This window comes from Antechinus flavipes, chromosome 4 (genome assembly GCF_016432865.1).
Source record: "Antechinus flavipes isolate AdamAnt ecotype Samford, QLD, Australia chromosome 4, AdamAnt_v2, whole genome shotgun sequence".
Classification (NCBI taxonomy): domain Eukaryota; kingdom Metazoa; phylum Chordata; class Mammalia; order Dasyuromorphia; family Dasyuridae; genus Antechinus; species Antechinus flavipes.
Genome location: NC_067401.1, coordinates 284,344,587 through 284,363,403, shown reverse-complemented (window position 1 = coordinate 284,363,403; position 18,817 = coordinate 284,344,587). Strand labels below are relative to the sequence as shown.

The 18,817-nt window shown below is 37.5% G+C and overlaps 1 protein-coding gene across 4 annotated transcripts in view; it reads left to right on the top strand.

The window, feature by feature from the left end:
• PDSS2 (decaprenyl diphosphate synthase subunit 2) overlaps positions 1 to 8,912 on the top strand; it is a 342,888-nt gene extending 333,976 nt beyond the window's left edge. The window contains exons 8-9 of one of the 4 annotated variants that reach the window (XM_051997482.1): positions 1,033 to 1,092; positions 8,689 to 8,912. In XM_051997482.1, the coding sequence (XP_051853442.1) occupies positions 1,033 to 1,089 (57 nt within the window). In that variant the 3' untranslated portion in view covers positions 1,090 to 1,092; positions 8,689 to 8,912. Of the gene's footprint in view, positions 1 to 1,032; positions 1,093 to 5,087; positions 5,176 to 8,688 lie in introns of those variants that run through there. The other 3 variants (XM_051997483.1, XM_051997484.1, XM_051997485.1) reach the window with 3 other exon arrangements.
• Positions 8,913 to 18,817: the final 9,905 nt, after the last annotated feature.

Here is an 18,817-nt window from a genome sequence, read left to right as displayed (position 1 = left end):
GCAACCTAAAGTCATTAATCGTTTTTCTTGATTTGCTCACAATTCCTGTTCCTTGTAACAATTAACTGAATTGAATCAGGTACAACACTCCTGTTCCCACCACAATAACTTTGGTTTTATAACAATCAACCAACATAACAACCAACAATCAAGCTGTTCCCACAGGACCCAGAAATGCTTCTACATTGTCCATGAATGAACCTGCTCTAGGAAACTGCTACTGAAGATGTAAGAATGATTACATTATAGTCCAGCCCACTTGGATTTATAAGCACTGCCTTACCCCAGCATGTTAAACTCTCCTTCTGGAAAGAGAAAAAGAAGTCCTCTTAATCCCCTTCTACCTTTTCTTCCTCTCCCCTTCTTTTTTTTTTTTTTTTTTTGCTGAGGCAATTGGGGTTAAGTGACTTGCCCAGGGTCACACAGCTAGGAAATGTTTAGTGTCTGAGGCCAGATTTGAACTCAGGGCTCCTGACTTCAGGGCTGCTGCTTTATCCACTGCACCATCTAGCTGCCCCTTTCCCCTCCTTTCCTCACTTTGAAATAAATTACACTCCTACTCTGTGTCCTGACACATCTGCCTCTGGCCTATTCTGTTCATTTTAGGCCAATCTGGTCCTGTCTGGATAACATTCAAAAATTCTGTTGACAATCTGGAGAAGAAAGTGATTAGGAAGGCCATGATAGGTATCTTTCTATAACTGAAGAACTGTCATCAGAAAAAAATCATTACATTTATTTTCTTTAGTCCCAGGGAATAGAACTAGAAATCATAGTTGGAAATTGCAAAATGGTAGATTTAGGCTTAAATAAGGAGAAGTTTCTTAACAATTAGAACTAATCAGTTAAATTGACTTGCTTGGGAAAGAATGGATTCTTTGAGCAAAAGGTCTTAGAGACTTTTTTTTTTCAAGACATTCAAGATCTGGAATGTCTTCATTTAAAAAAACTCAGTGACATCTTGTCAGGTACATTATGCATCCTAAGGACCATGTGACATTTCCAACTGACTTGCGCTGTAACCTTCTATAGGTTTTGTCTTCCTGTTTAGAATGTAAGCTCCTTGAGAACAAGGACAATGCTTTGTGAAAAGTAAGTACTTAGTAAATGCTTTTTTTCCCCCTTCAATAATTTCTATTATGGTTGTTCTTTTTCAGGTATAGTAGATAGCTCTGGAAGTTGCCTCTAACTCAAAAATTCTGTGATTTTGAGATTCATTAAATTTTTCTCAGCCTTTCTTCTTCCTCGACTTCCCTGTAGCTTTCAACATTGTGGTTTATCACCCCTTCTCCTGAATCCTTTCTTCTTCTGCTTTCTTGACCCTATCCCCTTCTGATTCTACTCCATGTCCAACCATTTTTTTTTTTTTATTTATCAAAAATATCCATATCCCATACCCTATGAAAGGCTTGGTCTTGAAATTTCTTTTCAACCTCCATTGTATAATAATCTCTTACCAAATTTCCCATAATTCCTTTTCTCCACCCTCTCAGCTGTGAATGTTGCTTCATCTTTTAATTAACTAATTTAATTAAAGCCATTTGCTAAGAGCTCTCTCTTCTCCCTGCCTCCTCATCTCATGTCCCTCAAATACTTTAAATACTATTTCTTCTTTCACCCTTGACTCCCATGAAAAAAGCCTTCTTCTTGCCAGAGCATATCCCTATCTATATCCATTCCCTCTCCTTTATTAGATTTCTTCCTTTATCATCTTCACTCTCTTATTTAATTTTTTTTTTAGTTTTTATTTTTATTATTAAAGCTTTTTATTTATAAAACATATGCATGGGTAATTTTTCAACATTGACCTTTACATAACTTTCTGTTCCAAATTTTTCCCTCCTTCCCCCCATCCCTCCCCAGATGACAGGTAGTCTAATACATGTTAAATATGTTAAAATATATGTTAAATCCATTATATGTATATATATTTATACAGTTATCTTGCTGCACAAGAAAAATTGGATCTAGAAAAAAAAAAAACCTGAGAAGAAAAACAAATTGCAAGCAAACATCAACAGAAAGCATGAAAATGCTATGTTGTGGTCCACATTCAGTTCCCACAGGCCTCTCTATGTTGTGTAAATCACAACATAGCATTTTTATTCTCTTTGTTGTTTTTGCTAGCATTTTATTTTCTTTTTCATTTTTTCCTTTTTGATTTGATTTTTCTTGTGCAACAAGATAATTGTATAAATATATATGCATATATTGGACTTAACATATATTTTTACCATATTTACCATATATTGGATTGCTTGCCATCTTGGGGGGGAATGGAGGAAGGGAAGAAAAATCGGAACACAAGGTTTTGAAAGAGTTAATGTTGAAAATTTATCCATGCTTATATTTAGAAAATAAAAAGTTTTAATAAAAAAAAAGAAAAGAAAAGAAAGATTGTCTGCAAAAGGTGCTTCTATTTCCTCTTCTCTAACTCCCTTCTTCTTTTTTTTAATAGCATTTTGTTTTTCCAAATATACACAAAAATAGTTTTCACCATTCCCCTTTGCAAAACCTTGTGTTTCAGATTTTTTCCCTCTCTCTTCTTTTCCCTCTTCCTCAAGATAACAAGCAATCTTGTATAGGTTAAACATGTGCAGTTCTTCTACACATATTTCCATATTCATCATGCTGTATCCTCCCAAAAATCAGTTCAAAAGGGGAAAAACAACATGAGAAAGAAAAAAAACCAAGTAAACAAACAACAACAAAAGATGTAAATACTATGCTTTAATTCATATTCAGTCTCCAAAGTTCTCTCTGGATGTGTACAACACTTTCCATTGTTCTACCTCAGTTCCCTGAATTGTTCTGCCTCAGTTTACCTGGTGGCAACCCCCCACCCCCTTCCTGGCCATTAGGACAGATTATTAGGGCTTTAGATCTCTGGCCACTCTGGCATTCCAAAGAATCATAAAACTCCAGATGGCTTATCTCAAATGTTTGAGCATCTTTCTGGCTCAGACATCCTGTCTCCTAGATTCTTCACTCTCAATTTATCAGAATTTATGATCTTTCCTCCTAATCCCCAACCTATCAGAACTAAAGTTATGGTCCTTCCTGGAGTCTCTGCTCACCAGTGCTCTATCCTCCCTCCCCCTTGCCTTTGTATCCCTGATAGCTGGAGCCCTATAAAGAGTCTCTGGAATCCCTTGCTTGTGGCTGGATGCTTTGAGACAAGAGTCCCATCTAGCTAGCTGGCTAATATGGCTGCCAGTCCAAATTCTCACTACTAAAATATTAAAAACCCTCTAATCTCTGTCTTGCCTCAGTTTCTCTGGCATTGCACCATCCCAAGTCTATTGGAATTTCCTTGAATCACCTCATTGTTGAAAAGAGCCAAATCCAATCTTGTTATGGAGTATAGAGTTCTCTTGGCTCTGCTCATGAAGTCATGTTTTTCTCCCCTGTTACTATTAATTCAACCTTTCCCTCTTCCAGTTTCCCTGTTACTATTGTAACTTCCCAGGCTAGCAACCTAGAATTCATCCTCAACTCCTCATTCTCTCTCATCTCCCATATGCAATTTGTTGTCAAGACCTATGAATTTCATCTTTGCAACAGCTCACCCATACCTCCTCTTTTTTCTTCCAACATTGCCACCACCGTGGTGCAGGCCCTCATCTCCTCATGCTGAGCCATTTGTTATACCCTGTTGGTTGTTTTACTCTCCATATTCCAATCTATCCTCTACTCAGGAAAATATGGTTTTCCTAACGGACAGACCTGATCCTACCATCTCCTCCTCTCCCCCTCCCCCTCAATAAACTCCATTGGCTCCCAATCATCTTCAGGGCAAGAATAAAATCCTTTATCTGACATTTAAAACCCTTTATAACCTTGCCCCTCTTCCCTAGCTTTCCAATCTTTATATACTTTATATACTCTCTCTTTGATAATAACACAGGCCTCCTTACTGTTTCTCATTCAAAATATTCTATCTCCCAATTCAGGGCTTTTTAACTTCGAATGTTCTCCTCCTTTACCCCTCAGCTTCACTGGCCTCCTTCAGTTCCCAGCTAACATCTCACCTTTTACAGCTTCCCACATGAGACGGTAGGAGAGAAACAGGATCATCTGGGCCAGGTAGTGGCTTTTGAATGCATTGCTCAGCAGCCAGTTAGAAATCTGTCTCTTCCCCAAATGGTTAGCTGTAATGGGCCAGAATTTTTTTTTAATAGCCTTTTTATTTACAAGTTATATGCATGGGTAATTTTATAGCATTGACAATTGCCAAACCTTTTGTTCCAATTTTCCCCCTCCTTCCCCCATCCCCTCCCCCAGATGGCAGGTTGACCAATACATGTTAAATATGCTAAAGTATAAATTAAATACAATATAAGTATACATGTCCAAACAGTTATTTTGCTATACAAAAAGAATCGGACTTTGAAATAGTGTACAATTAGCCTGTGAAGGAAATCAAAAATGCAGGCAGACAAAAATAGAGGGACTGGGAATTCTACGTAATGGTTCATAGTCATCTCCCAGAGTTCTTTCATTGGGTGTAACTGGTTCAGTTCATTACTGCTCCATTGGAACTGATTTGGTTCATCTCATTATTGAAGAGGGCCACGTCCATCAGAATTGATCATCATATAGTATTGTTGTTGAAGTATACAATGATCTCCTGGTCCTGCTCATTTCACTCAGCATCAGGTTGTATAAGTCTCTCCAGGCCTTTCTAAAATCATCCTGCTGATTATTTCTTATTGAACAATAATATTCCATAATATTCATATACCACAATTTATTCAGCCAATCTCCAATTGATGGGCTTCCACTCAATTTCCAGTTTCTGGCCACTACAAAGAGATCTGCCACAAAAATTCTTGCACATATAAGTCCCTTTCAACGGGCCAGAATTCTGGAGAAATGTACTTGAAACAAGGATTCTTACAGCAATGTGTTAAGTGGAATTGATAATACAATGATTATCTAGTTTTACATGTACTTAGTATTTAATATAGTTCTACAAGATTGACACCTATGATGATGTAATTATAATAGAGTATATAAGAGCTAACAAGGACTGGATGAGAGATCTTTGATCAGGCTCCTGGTGGCTCTCCTTCATTTCTCCACAGAAATCAAGTCCCGTCTGAAGGCCCTCCAGAAAGCTAACCAGGCCCCAAGTGAAGGAGACAGACTGTGAAGGAGATAATAAAGAATTTGGACTTTATTTCTGGCTATTGTCGTGATGATTACTCTGCTAAAACCAAGGTTGATCCCAAGACAACCAGAAAGCTAAACCAGAACACTACATTTTGTTGCCTGAATGTGCGACTAAGGATTTACACTCAGCAGTCCAAACTGACACGATCCTGAGTTCAGTGGAAAAGTCTCTGTGACCCAGAAATTAGGATGAGTACAAAAATAGACGAGAAGGAAACTTTGTTAAGGGCTAAACTAGTGTTTCAGCTGAAATGGGACAAATGTTTAGAAAAGGGTCTTCCCCACTTCAAGGTAAGTGTGTAGAAAACATAGTTAGGCTGATAAAAAACCAAAGTTTGATTGTAACTCGGGAGCATTGGACTTTTAGAAACATTATAGTACATGTCCCCTTGGTTCTCAAAGGAAGAAGGATTAGAGCCAGACAAGTGGAAATTAGTGGAAAAGCAATTAAGTAAATATTACAATGATAATGGTCCTAATTCAATTCCTAAAAAAACATCATATATATATATATATATATATATATCTTAATACAACTGGCTTTAGGAATTATATAAGTTTTAGAATAAGGAAAAAGAAGAAAGTGCAGGAGTAAGAGGGTACTGATAAAACAGTTGAAAAGCATAAAGAATTAGACAAGAAAGGAGTTAAGCACAATGCTGATGAAAAAAAGGAATGTGGTACTTCACAGCAGGAGCCATTAGAGCATTCCCCATCCCCTGACCTACACCCCTCAATGAATTCTTCATGAGTGGAGGGAGAAGGAGGAAGGGGAGGGTCAGTGACACCATCAGCACCACTCATGAAACAGTTTTGTCCACCTCCTATAACAAGATTACAAAAAGCACTAGTTAAAACTAAAAAAGGACAGGATATATCCGATTTTATTGGAAGCATACACTGTTATTCAAGAATTTGACTCTTTAGGTCAAGAAAGGAGAAGCTACACTCCTTTTGATCTGGAAATTATCAAAGATCAGAAAAAGAGTTGCACTCTTTATGGGGCTACATCATCTTATGTTAAGATGGTATTAGAGAATTTGGCTTATGAAATTTTAACCCCCTAGTGATTGGAAATCTATAGCAGGACATGTTTAGAAGCTGGACAAAACTTGTTGTGGCTTTTGGAGTGTAGTGAACTATGTAGAATATAAGCCCAATAAAATAGGCAAACTGGAGTTAATATACAAATCATTTTTGATAAACTAGTAGGTAAAGGTCATTATGCAGATGCTTCAACACAGATTGATTCCCCCATAGCAGCATATGAGCAAATTGTTGTTGCTGCTGCTGCTGCTGCTATCAAAGCATGGGGCTCCCTCCCAGGAAAAGATAGAGAAGAAGCCTTCACAAAAATAGAGCAAGATCCAAATGAACCTTTTGTTGATTTTGTGGGACATCTGTAAACAGTTGTCATATGAATGATTGGAGAAAATGAAGCAACAGGAATTACAAGACAACTGGCTAAGGAAAATGCTAATGAGGTTTGCAGAGGAATTATACTAGGACTACGCAAGGATGCTCCTTTAGGGACCTGTATGTGCCAAAATGTTTGTGGCAGCCCTGTTTGTAGTGGCTAGAAGCTGGAAAATGAAAGGATGTCCATCAATTGGAGAATGGTTGAGTAAATTGTGGTATATGAATGTTATGGAATATTATTGTTCTGTAAGGAATGACCAGCAGGATGAATACCGAGAGGACTGGCGAGACTTACATGAACTGATGCTGAGTGAAATGAGCAGAACCAGGAGATCATTATATACCTCAACAACGATACTATTTGAGGATATATTCTGATGGAAGTGGATCTCTTCGATAAAGAGAGCCTTAATTGATCAAAGATGGACAGAAACAGCTACACCCAGAGAAAGGACACTGGGAAATGAATATAAATTGCTTGCATTTTTGTTTTTCTTCCCAGGTTATTTATATCTTCTGAATTCAATTCTCCCTGTGCAACAAGAAAACTGTTTGGTTCTGCACACATATATTGTATCTAGGATATACTGCAACCCATTCAACATGTAAAGGACTGCTTGCCATGTGGGGGAAGGGATGGAGGGAGGGAGGGAAAAATCGGAACAGAAGTGATGCAGAACATGGCAAGACAGGGTCCCTCTCAGCAAGGCACTTCTGGAGAGACTTGTCAATGCTTTTAGTGTGTAAAAATTGGGCATCTGAAACCTCAATGTAGGCATAAAGACAGAGTGAGAAAATAGGGTGGGAGAACAAGATCCAAAACCTCATGTCCAAAATGCAACAGAGGCTTCCATTGGGCCTCAGAATGTAAAATGATTCAGGGAAATGAGAGGTGGGGCCCAGCTCCAGGGTTCCAAACAAAAAACAGGTGGGGCATGATGGCAGCAAAGATTACCCTCAAAGAGTCTTTAGAAGTTCAATACTCTGATATGATCAATCAACAGACAAGTAATCAGATGGGAGAAAAGGATTACAATTGGGGAGAATACAGGCTTTTTAACCCAACAGAAGGGCAGTGTGTGCAGCTCCAATATAATCTCCAGGTGATGTGGAGAGATTCCAAAAGTGGTGAATGGAAGGGACCAGATAGGTTAACTGCTTGGGGGAGAGGGTTTGCTTGTATCTCAACAGATGGAGGAGGAATCAGATGGGTACCAACCAGTCCTATTTGCCTTGTCCATCAGAGACAATAAAAAGAGAAAAATCCGGAAACAAAGGAGAAGATCTAAGAAACATCTGACACTGAAAGAGCATAGCTGATAATGAGATTGTTATAGAACTTCAAAACCAGAAGGAATCATTGGATTTCCTGAGACATGATGAGATTATTGCAGGACTTCAAAACTTGAAGGAATCATTGGATTCCCTGACACATGAAGTAATAAATAATTGCTTGGTTTTAGATTATTTTTTAGATTAATCTTTAGATTAATATTAGAATAATATTTCTATTATTCACAAACAACGTGAATTAACATGGGAATTATGTAACATGTAACATGTGCTTGTGTGATACCTCCCATGCTGATGGATTTATGTATACCTGTTTCAAGTGAGACCCTTCAGAAACCTGTTAACTAAATATGGTTTGATTACCCATTTCCCTTTGGTGTTTTCATCTCCCTTCCTGAGATGTCAGGGAGGGCATGATCACCTCCTTTTTTGTTGTTTTTACCTGCTTTTCTGAGAAGTCAAGAGGGATGTGATCACATCCTTTTTGGGATTCTTACCTCCCTGATTTCTCAGGGAGGGTGTGACCACCTTATGTTCTAAAACAAAAGAAAGCAAGAGATATAATAGGCCAGAATTCTGGAGAAATGTACTTGAAACAAGAATTTTTACAATAAGGTGTTACAGTGGAATTGATAAGACAATGATTATCTAGTTTTACATGTACTTAGTATTTAATATAGTTCTGCAAGATTGACAGACACCTAAGATGATGTAATTATAATAGAGTATATAAGAGCCAACAAGGACTGGACGAGAGATCTTTGATCAGGCTCCTGGTGGCTCTCCTTCATTTCTTCACAGAAATCAAGTCCCGTCTGAAGGCCCTCCAGAAAGCTAACCAGGCCCCAAGTGAAGGAGACAGACTGTGAAGGAGATAATAAAGAATTTGGACTTTATCTCTGGCTATTGTCGTGGTGATTACTCTGCTAAAACCAAGGTTGGTCCCAAGACAACCAGAAAGCTAAACCAGAACACTACGGTTAGCAGATTAGAACCAGTAATATAATGTCTATGCATACCCCAGAGTCCATACTGCCCATCTCATAGGGGTTTGGTTAAGCTAATTTCCCTTAACAATAGCTGTAAGAAACATTTGATCTAGGTTCTAGTCCAGATTCTGCCATTAGCTACTTGTATGATGTGAGGCAAAATTTTACCTTTACCTTTCAGGCTGCAAAAAAATGTGAAAATTGCACTAATCAATCAATAGGATCTCTTCCAGTGCTAGCATTCTGTGATTCTGAATACTGCTGAGGGCTGAATAGAGCTCAATTATTGTATTGTTCCTTGCATTTTTCCCCAGAATTTTTTGGACCTAATATATGGAAAAACTTTAAGGATAATTAAATTGCCTGTGGTGGGAGTGAGGAGCTGGAAGCCTTTGTTAGGGACTTAAAAACCAAGAGCTACTTTCCACATGTCTTTTCTGACTTTTCTAGCTACTAGTGGTCTTCCTTTCAAAAGCTATGCATCCTAGGTCACACACAATAGGTGCTTAATAAATATCTTAATAAATAAAATAAATAAATTATTATTTGATTAATTTTTATTTTCTTAGTGCTCAACATGAACAGATAAATGTCAAAGCAGATAGTGCACTCGACCTGGAGTCAAAAAGAATCATGTTCATGAGTTTAAATCTGGCTTCAGACACTGACTAGTGAGCATACCACTTACCCCTGTTAGCCTCTGTTTCCTCAACTGTAGAATGAGTAGGAGAAGGAAGTGGCAAACTACTACTGTGTCTTTGCCAAGAAATTCCAAATGGTGTTACAAACAAGCGCTTAATACATTCTTGTACATATGAGTTTTTTGCCTGGGACCTGTGATTTCATCAGTTTGTGAAACTCTTAGTATGATAACTCCTAGCCATGTAGTTGTCAATTTTTTTGACATTGTCAAGGAGTTGCCTAGGAACACTAAGAGGTCAAATGACTTGCTTATGGTCAATACAGTTAATCATATGTCATAGACATCACTTCCTGATTCCAAGATAAAGTCTGGCCTCTCCACCACACCCTTCTGATGCTTAATAAATATTTGTGTATGAATGTGTGTATGTGTGTGTATGTTAACTGTTGAAACTAAAATGCAGTTTTGTTGCTCCTCACCACACTATCTTGTCGACTGTCCCATTTAACTGCTCTAATTAGAATCTTGATTTTAATTTTGGTTTCTTTAAGATCTGGGAGAAAATATATGTTTCCTCTAATAGAATGTAGGGCAGAGTTTGTTTCATTTTTGGTGGTGGTTCATTTTGGACACAGGCATTATGTCCCTAATGCCTAGCACAGTGTCAGCACATAGTAGGTACTAAATAAATATTTGCTGATTGATTGATGGATAGGTTATGAGGAGGAGGAGGGGCTTAGGGACAATAAGAGACTAATTATTGCTTTTAAAAAGGCTGGATCTACAGCACAAAACCATTTATAAAATCAGTTACATACTAGAGCAGCTGAAGTTCATTTTTCCCCCTTTAATGAGGTTTAACTGATTGGGAAACCAGTCTATACTTGCTACTTGTACTCCCTGGAGCACCTTGCCTCCTCCTAGCTCCTGACAATGGGATGGTGTCCTTGAATGCCTGACTGCAAGCCCTTCAGGTCCCCTTCTGGGCTTGGGGGCCCCAAGTGGCTGCAGAGCCTCGGGCCTGCATTCTAGAGTCAAATGAGCCTCAGTTCAAATTGGCAACTGTTTTCTCAAGGGCTTTGAAATTGAGTTTGAGATTTTACCAGCTTGCTTTCTACCCTTTGCTTCTGTTTACAGAATCCTAATATGACCAAGCTAGAAGGGGCTTTTAGAGCTCATCTAGTTCAACCTCCCACATGTAGTTCCACAATTGGAAACTGTGACAAGTCAGAGTTTAATTGACCCAAAGTCATGTGTGTGGCTCTCAAATATAGGTCTTCTGATTTAGGGTGAAATTCTCTTTCTACTATGCCATCCTATTGTGCAAGCCAGGCATTCAACTAAATTAGACTATGAGGGCTCTGAGAGATGTTTGAAACCTTAACTTATAATGTTATGTTTTATCAGTGGGGATAGCTAAGTAGTGCACTGGGCTTGGAGTCAGGAAGATCTGAGTTCGAATGTTGTGTGAGATTCTAATTGTGTGACCCTAGGCTAATCACTTAACTCTTATTTGCTTCAGTTCCTCATCTGTAAAATGGGAGCATACTAGAGAAGGAAATGGTAAACCAGTCCAGTATGTTTGCCACAAAAACCCCATGAGGAGGCCATGTAGAGTCACATATAACTAATTAACTGAACAAGAACAACCATGTATTATTAATAGGTTAGCTCCACCCAGCTACAACATTACGTAAAGATTCATTTTGATTCATTTGAACAAACAATCATCTAGTGTCTTGAAAATCCCAAAAATTGTGCCAGGTTCTTGGAATATTTAAACTTCAAAAAAACAATCCTGTCCTTAAGAGGGCTTGCTTTCTATTTGGAAGAAAGTACAAGTATATAGATAAGTACTGAATAAATACAAAGCTAATTAGTGGGAGGCTCTATTAAAGGGGAAGGAGGTTAGGAAAGGCTTTTGTAGGGGGTAGCACTTTGGCTGAGCCTTAATAGATTGGAATGAAGAGGAAATGCATCTCAGCCATGAAGCACTGTCTATGCAAAGGTGTACAGATGTAGGATTGAGTCCTTATGGAATGCCCAATGAAGGTTGAATAAGCAACTAGACTAATTAGCTATAGGATTTTTTTTATTCATAATTTTATTTTGCCTTAACTTGATGAGATCCTGAGTAACTAGGTGGGGATGGCAGAGAAAATTACTCCCTGAAGCAAGCAGGGAAGGGCAGTGATGGGGATCAGCTAAACTTTACAGGCCCACCCCCTGTGGCAGTCTTGAGTAACCCAACTTTACTGTATCCAATCAGAAAGTCAAGTTATTGTAATGCCGGAAAAACTGAGGCAAGATAGAGATTAGAGCGCTTTTAATATTTTATTTGGGTTTCTGAGAGGGAGAGATAGTCTGGAGGCAGAGCAGAATCCATTCTGCCTCCAGGGCTGAACTGGACTTTCATCTCAAAGAATCCAGCATTGATTGTGAGATTCCAATGATTTTTATATGTGGCTCTACGTGATCGGAGAGACAAAGGCAAGGGGTGAAGTCCAAACTCTGGTGAGCCCAGGAATTTCCAGAAATGGACCATCAACCAGTTCTGACAAGGTTGGGGTAGAAACACAAATTCTGATAAACTAAGAGTGATGGGGGTAGTTAGTTAGAGAAAGAAAGTCTGGAACTTAGAGATATGTAAGCATATCTCCCAGTAACTCAGCTGCAATTTATGGCTCTATGGAATGCTAATGGTCAGGGCTGCCCGCCCTAATTATATCAGTCCTAATAGTCAGGAAGGGGGGGGTTGCAACCAGGGGGATTGAGGCAGAACAATTCAGGGAAATTGAGGCAGGACAATTTAGGGAAACTGTGGCACAACATTATGTCAAACTTCCAGGTTAAATTTCTCCTATAAATCTGCCCATGCCCCATACCATCTTTGTGAATTCCTTTTGAATTAACTCTCTACAGGTCCTATCTCACTGTGTCTTTCTTCCCATCTCCCCTCCCCCACATCTCATGTTGCCTTTCTCCATCTTATAGGTAACTAACTCTCTTAGGGAAACTCCTCTATGGATTTAGCCTCGGTTAATGGCAGACTCCCTCCTCATGGAGTACTTTTCTCCTGGTTAATTGTGAGTTCCATTAGGGAACCTGTCTTTTCCATTGTTAATTATTAAAACCCCTTTTCTTGCTAACTATATGCTCTCCCAAATCTATTTCACCTTTATCATTCCTGAGGTATCTCTTCATTTTTTCTGTAACCTCTGCTCATAAATAAATGTACTTTTTGACAAAGAAAAAGGCCATTGTGAAATTATCACATAATTGAATCCCAATATTTAATGGGCCTACACCAATCTCATCATTTGGTGCCAATTGCTCTCCTCAAACTCATCACTTGGTGTCTACCTCGATCTCATCAATCAAGTTTGGATGATTTATTCTTGTTTTGGGGCACGTTGGACTAGAGAGCTTCTGGACTCTCTTCCAATTTCTGACATCTGTTATTTTCTTCAAATACCCATGGAAGAAGGCTAGTAATATAGTTTTAAAATTCAAAGGATTATCTCACCCCAAACTAAGGTAGATTTGAAGCTGGAAGGAATCTGAATCCATCTAGTCCAACTTTTTCATTTTATAAATGAAGAAACAGTATCAGAAAGCTTATTATTTACCTGGATATGTTGAGGAAGAGGGGGGAGATAACTTCTTTAATTAATTCCATTTAATACAATTAAAGGTTTTTTCTTTCCTACTTTTCATCTCCTTTTTCTGTTGTTTAAGAAACCTGTATCAATTAACTACTTCTATTTGAAATGGAAGACTTGGCAAAAGAATGAATATAGCAGGCAAAAAACATAGTAGAAATTTCTCACAAATAGCCAGAAAAATCTGTCTTAATTTGACTAATTTTTAAAAAAAAGTCATTCTAAATATTGTCTTAATAACTGTAAATATAACAAAGATTAAATCTTTCACAGTTTATAAGTTATTAAAAATTATATTCATTTTCCAAAACTTTATATTCTAATCTTATTTTTGTAATATTTTTCTTACTTTTCATATCTACAAATGTGAAAGCATGGAAGATATTATTTGTCCTTTTAAGCAGAGTAGTCTAGTTTTTTTTTTTTTTTAATTGTCTTTTACTGGGGTAAATTTAATAATTGAATGATCTTAATTGCATCTGTACTTTGAAGGGTTGGGAAATGCCATTTAACTAATTTTCTTTTTATTTCATTTTTATTAATTATATTATATACATGGATATAATGTACATGGAGCTTACTGATGTTATTTGTTCTTTCTTTGAAGAGGACCCAGTGACATGGGATGATTCCTTGATCCTTGTGAATTGGATTTAAGTGAGGCAGAGTTGCACAAAGCCATCAGCCTTACTCTGTCTCCTAGATTCATCAAAATATAATTGCATGACAAAAACAATGACTGGGGATGGCCCTGGATGCAGTGGATGACCTTGACATCTTTGATACATAACCAAGTTCTAACTCTTCCATAGCACTTGCTTCAGTGGTCTTCACTGTATTTAAACAACTTGTTCTCTTCAATCCATTCAGCCGGGGTAAGTCTTGACATGCTTGGGTAGACATCCCCCTAATTCATAGAGCAGTTTGGTTTGAGGCCTGTCAGTTGCCCTCAACCTGATTTGGCCCCAAGGTTTTACCTGGTATGGCCAATGAGCAGCTCTGAAAAAGGCTTTGCAAGCCCTCACACCAAAAGTGGTAATCATGCCTATATGCTGATTTTGAAACATAAGCCTTTTCCTTTATAAGCTCTTGTTATTTAACACTTTAGTTTTTTGTTCAAAATTATCTGATATTAATTTTCTTCTTTTTTAAGTTTTTAAAAATTATATACAAAACCATTTTTTTACATTTTATTTTTTAAATAGTATTTTATTTGTTTTTGATTACATATAAAGGCAATTTTAAACATTCATTTTTTGTAAGATCTGAGTTCCAAATTTTCTGTGTCTTTCCCCTCCCTCCTTCCTAAGACAATAAGCAATTTGATCTAAGTTATATATGTGCAATCATTAACATTCCTTTTTAAAAAATTTTGAGTTACAGATTCTTTCTCTTCTTTTTTTTTTTTTTTCTCCCTGTTCCTTGAGAAGGCAAGCAATTTGGTTTAGATTATACATGTGCAGTAATGCAAAACATCAACTATTTATTTTCAATAAAAGAAAAAAATCCAACCCTGATAATTCTCTCATTTTTAATCTAATATTTTATAAATATACTAATTAACCACTAGCAGTTATCTGCCCAGAAATTGTATTGTACTTGTGACACTAAAAGCAAGACCCTTTACTTTTCCAGTATTATTTTTAATTATTATAATATAATGTTACTTACACAGGGTTTTGTGATAATGCATGTCAAACCTTTGAAAACATTAGATCTAGAGTATATAAATGTCACTTTATTTGCAATAGTAGCTAAACACTGTCTCCACATCTTAGTCATTCCTTATTCAAAGCCTGTCTTTAATACTTTCTGGATGACCATAATACAACCTCACTGAGCCTCAGTTTCCATATCTATAAAATTAAAATAAATAATAGCTGTCTTCGCTATTCCACAGGCCTATTGGGAGGATCACATGGCAAAATGCTTTGCAAATCTTAAAACATTTTATAAACATCCATCAATAATATTAATATTTCCCATAAATTTTTGTCATAAGGAAGTATTTAAAGAAATAATTTAGTATTTCAAAATCTGATTCTTTTTGTACAGCAAAATAACTATTTGGACATGTATACTTATATTGTATTTAATTTATACTTTAACATTTTTTAACATGTATTGGTCAACCTGCCATCTGGGGGAGAGGGTGGGAGAAGGAGGGGAAAAATTGGAACAAAAGATTTGGCAATTGTCAATGCTGAAAATTACCCATACACATAACTTGTAAATAAAAAGCTATTAAAACAAAATAATGTTAAAAGTTAAATGCAACTACCCTTTAACATTTGAAATGGAGATTCTTTCCTAAAATGGCATGACTCACATCAAAAAATAAACAATCAATTAATCAACATTTATTAAACAGTCCAGCCACTATGTTAAGGGCTGGGGATGTACAGAGACAAAAGACAATCCCTGCCCTCAAAGAGTCTATAATCTAATTGAAGAGACAACATGTATATATGTATGCATGTATATATGTGTGTATACCAAGATAGCATATATGTCAAATATATCAAACAAGCCATGTACAAGATAAATAGGATATAGGAAATAGGGAAGGCATTGGAATTAAGAGGGATTAAGGAAAGGCTTGCAGAAGGTAGGATTTTATCTGGAATTTGAAGGGAGTCAGGGTGTTAGTAATTGTAGAGGAGGAGGGAGAATCATACAGACATAAGGGACAAGAAGAGAATATGCCCATAGCCAGGAGATCAGTGTTATTGAATCAAAGAATAGTCCTCAGGAAGTTAAGGTGTCAGAAGACTGGAAAGATAGGCAGGGACCAGATTTATGAAAGGCTTTGCGCATCAAACAGTGTTTTATATTTGATTATGGAGGCAATCATATCTCACTGGAGCCTGTTGAATGGAGGGGTAGGGGGTGGTCAGATATTCATTTTAGGAAAGGCACTTCAGTGGATAAATTGAGCATATATTGGAAAGGAAAGACTTGGAGCTGGCAGACCTATCAGCAGACTACTGCAATGGTCCGGGTATGTCTGTATAAGGGTGGGAGTGATGAGGCTCTGTACAAGAATGGTAACAGTGTCAGAGGAGAGAAATGATGTTGCAAAAGTGAAACTGACAGGTCTTGGTCGCAGACTGAATTTGAGGGGTGAACGATAGTGAGGAATCCAGGAAAACTTGTGAGGGACTAGTATTTTGCTCTCTACAATAATTGGGAAGTTCAGTTTAAGGGAAAAAATAATGAGTTCTATTTTGGACACCTTAAGATATTTACTGAACATCTAGCTCAAAATATCTGAAAGATAGTTGGATATGTGAGATTGATGAGGGAGCCCTAAAACTCTCTAAAACTCCTTCAAGGAGATTAAGCTTCCCATTGAATTAAAGATTAAGCCTAGAAATACTCATTCAATTCTATTTAAATTCAGCTCAAGCTGACCAGACCCCATCAGGGACCTTGTAGCTAAAGCTTCTATTATTAAAAAAGCCAATTTTAAACTCACTCCTTGCAGAGGACCTAATATGCCATGCGTGGCATAGCAGTAAACCTCTGCCTGATGGAATGATATTCTCTTTCAGCATTATCCTCTCTTTATCCTCACCTATTTCCCTAACGAGATTTTATACCTCTCTGCTGGGATTTCTCTACTAGAGACTTTACTTCTCTGCTGGGACCTTGCCACTAAGGAAATCAGCCTTTCTATTCATACATAGCAAAGGCTAATTTCCCAATGCTAATAATAAACTTCTTTTTATCAGTCTAGCTTTTTGGGTTCATAAATTCCTTTAAGAAGGACCTCTGTGCCGCCAGAAAGGGGTTCCCACAACTCCCTACCTTTAAAAAAGCCAATCCTAAAGGGGTTTGGGGGAGCCAAACCTCTTCATTTGGTTCCCTGAACCTGCCACTAACCTCATCATTTAATTCCTTGACCAGCAGGAATCCTAATCCCATCATTTTGGTTCTCTGAATCTAATCTCATTAGATTGGAGCCAGTCTAGAGTTTAGAACAGGATAGATAAAATTTGAGAATTATCAGTATAGAGATGACCATAGCTAAGAGATGAAGTGTCTTGCTCATTGAATGGCCAGGAAACCAATGTTACTGAATCAAAGAATACTCCTCAAGAAGTAAAGTGTCGAAAGACTGGAAAAGTAGAAGGGGACCAGATTTATGAAAGGCTTTTAATGTCAGACTTTTATATTTGATTATGGAAAAAATCATGTCACTGAAGCCTGTTGAATGGAGGGGTAGGAGGTGGTCAAATATTCATTTTAGGAAGCTGCTTTAGTGACTAAATTAAGGATAGATTGGAAAGGGAAAGTCTTGGAGCTAGAAGACCCATCAGTAGATTACTGCAATAGTCAGGTATGTCTATACAGGTATAGGGGTGATGATACTGTGTAAAAGCGTAGTAACAGTGTCAGAGGAGTAATGTTGTAAAAGTGAAATTGACAGGCCTTGGTCACAGATTGATTACCATTTCCATGGTAATGGATGATCATCATCTAAGGTCTTATGGATAGAGAAGTAGGGCCCAGGACAGAATCCTGAAGGCACCTATGGTTAGAAGGAACTAGAGACAGAAAGTAAGCTAGGTAGAAGGAGAACAAGAAGGAAAACAAACAAACAAACAAACAAACATGTCCCCAAAACATTGAGAGAAGAGAGTATCAAAGAAGAAAGAGTGCTCAAAAGTGTCAAAGGTTACAGAAAAGTCAAGAATGGGGACTGAGAAAAGACTTTTAGATTGACTTGGCCAACCAAGTGATCATGAATAATTTTGGAAAGAGCAGTTTTGAGAATGAGAAGAAAGTGGAAGCATCTATTAGATGGTCTTTTCCAGGAGTTTAGCTATAAATGGCACAAGAAATAAAGGATAATAGTGGGGATATAAGGAAAAAGTAAGAACTTTTTCAGAATGGGGGAGACATGAGCATGTTTGTAAGTGGTGAGAAATGAGCCAGTAGAGATGGAGAGATTAGAAAGTAAATGAAAGAGTAGGAATGATAGAAGAGGCAATCTATCTGAGAATATGGGATGGAATAAGATCTCTTGAACAAGTAGAAGTAGCTAGGCTTGGAAAGGAGTAAGGCTATTTCATCATGAGAGACAGAGGTAAAGGAGGAGAGAGTGGCAAAACATCTCAGTGACAAAAGATGAGAAAGAAAAACTGAAATTACACAAATTGCTTCCAATTTTTCCTCCTGTAAAATATGAAACAAAGTTCTCAGCTGAGAAAATCGGGGAGAAGGAGCCATGGAAAGTTTGGAGAAGGTTGAAAATGTTTGGAAGAACCATTGTACAAGGTGAGATGATTGATAAGTACTGTAGTAAGTTGATGAGTATGATTGCCTAGTAGCAGGGAGGGCCCAGTTGAGGTTGTATCATATCAATTTGAAGTGGACCCAATCAGAATAGTTATATGATTTTTTTCTACCTTTGTTTAGCAGCATGTGTGCATAATCAAAAAAGAAAGTGTAGAGTTGAATTGAACAATACTGTGACCCATACTTCCAAACTATTGGAGAAAAAACAGGGCTTTAAAATTTGTTATTCTAAGTTCCAAATTGTCTCCCTTGCTACCTTGCTCTAGACTCGCAGGGGTTCTCAAACTTTTTAAATAGGGGGCCAGTTCACTGTCCCTCAGACTGTTGAAGGG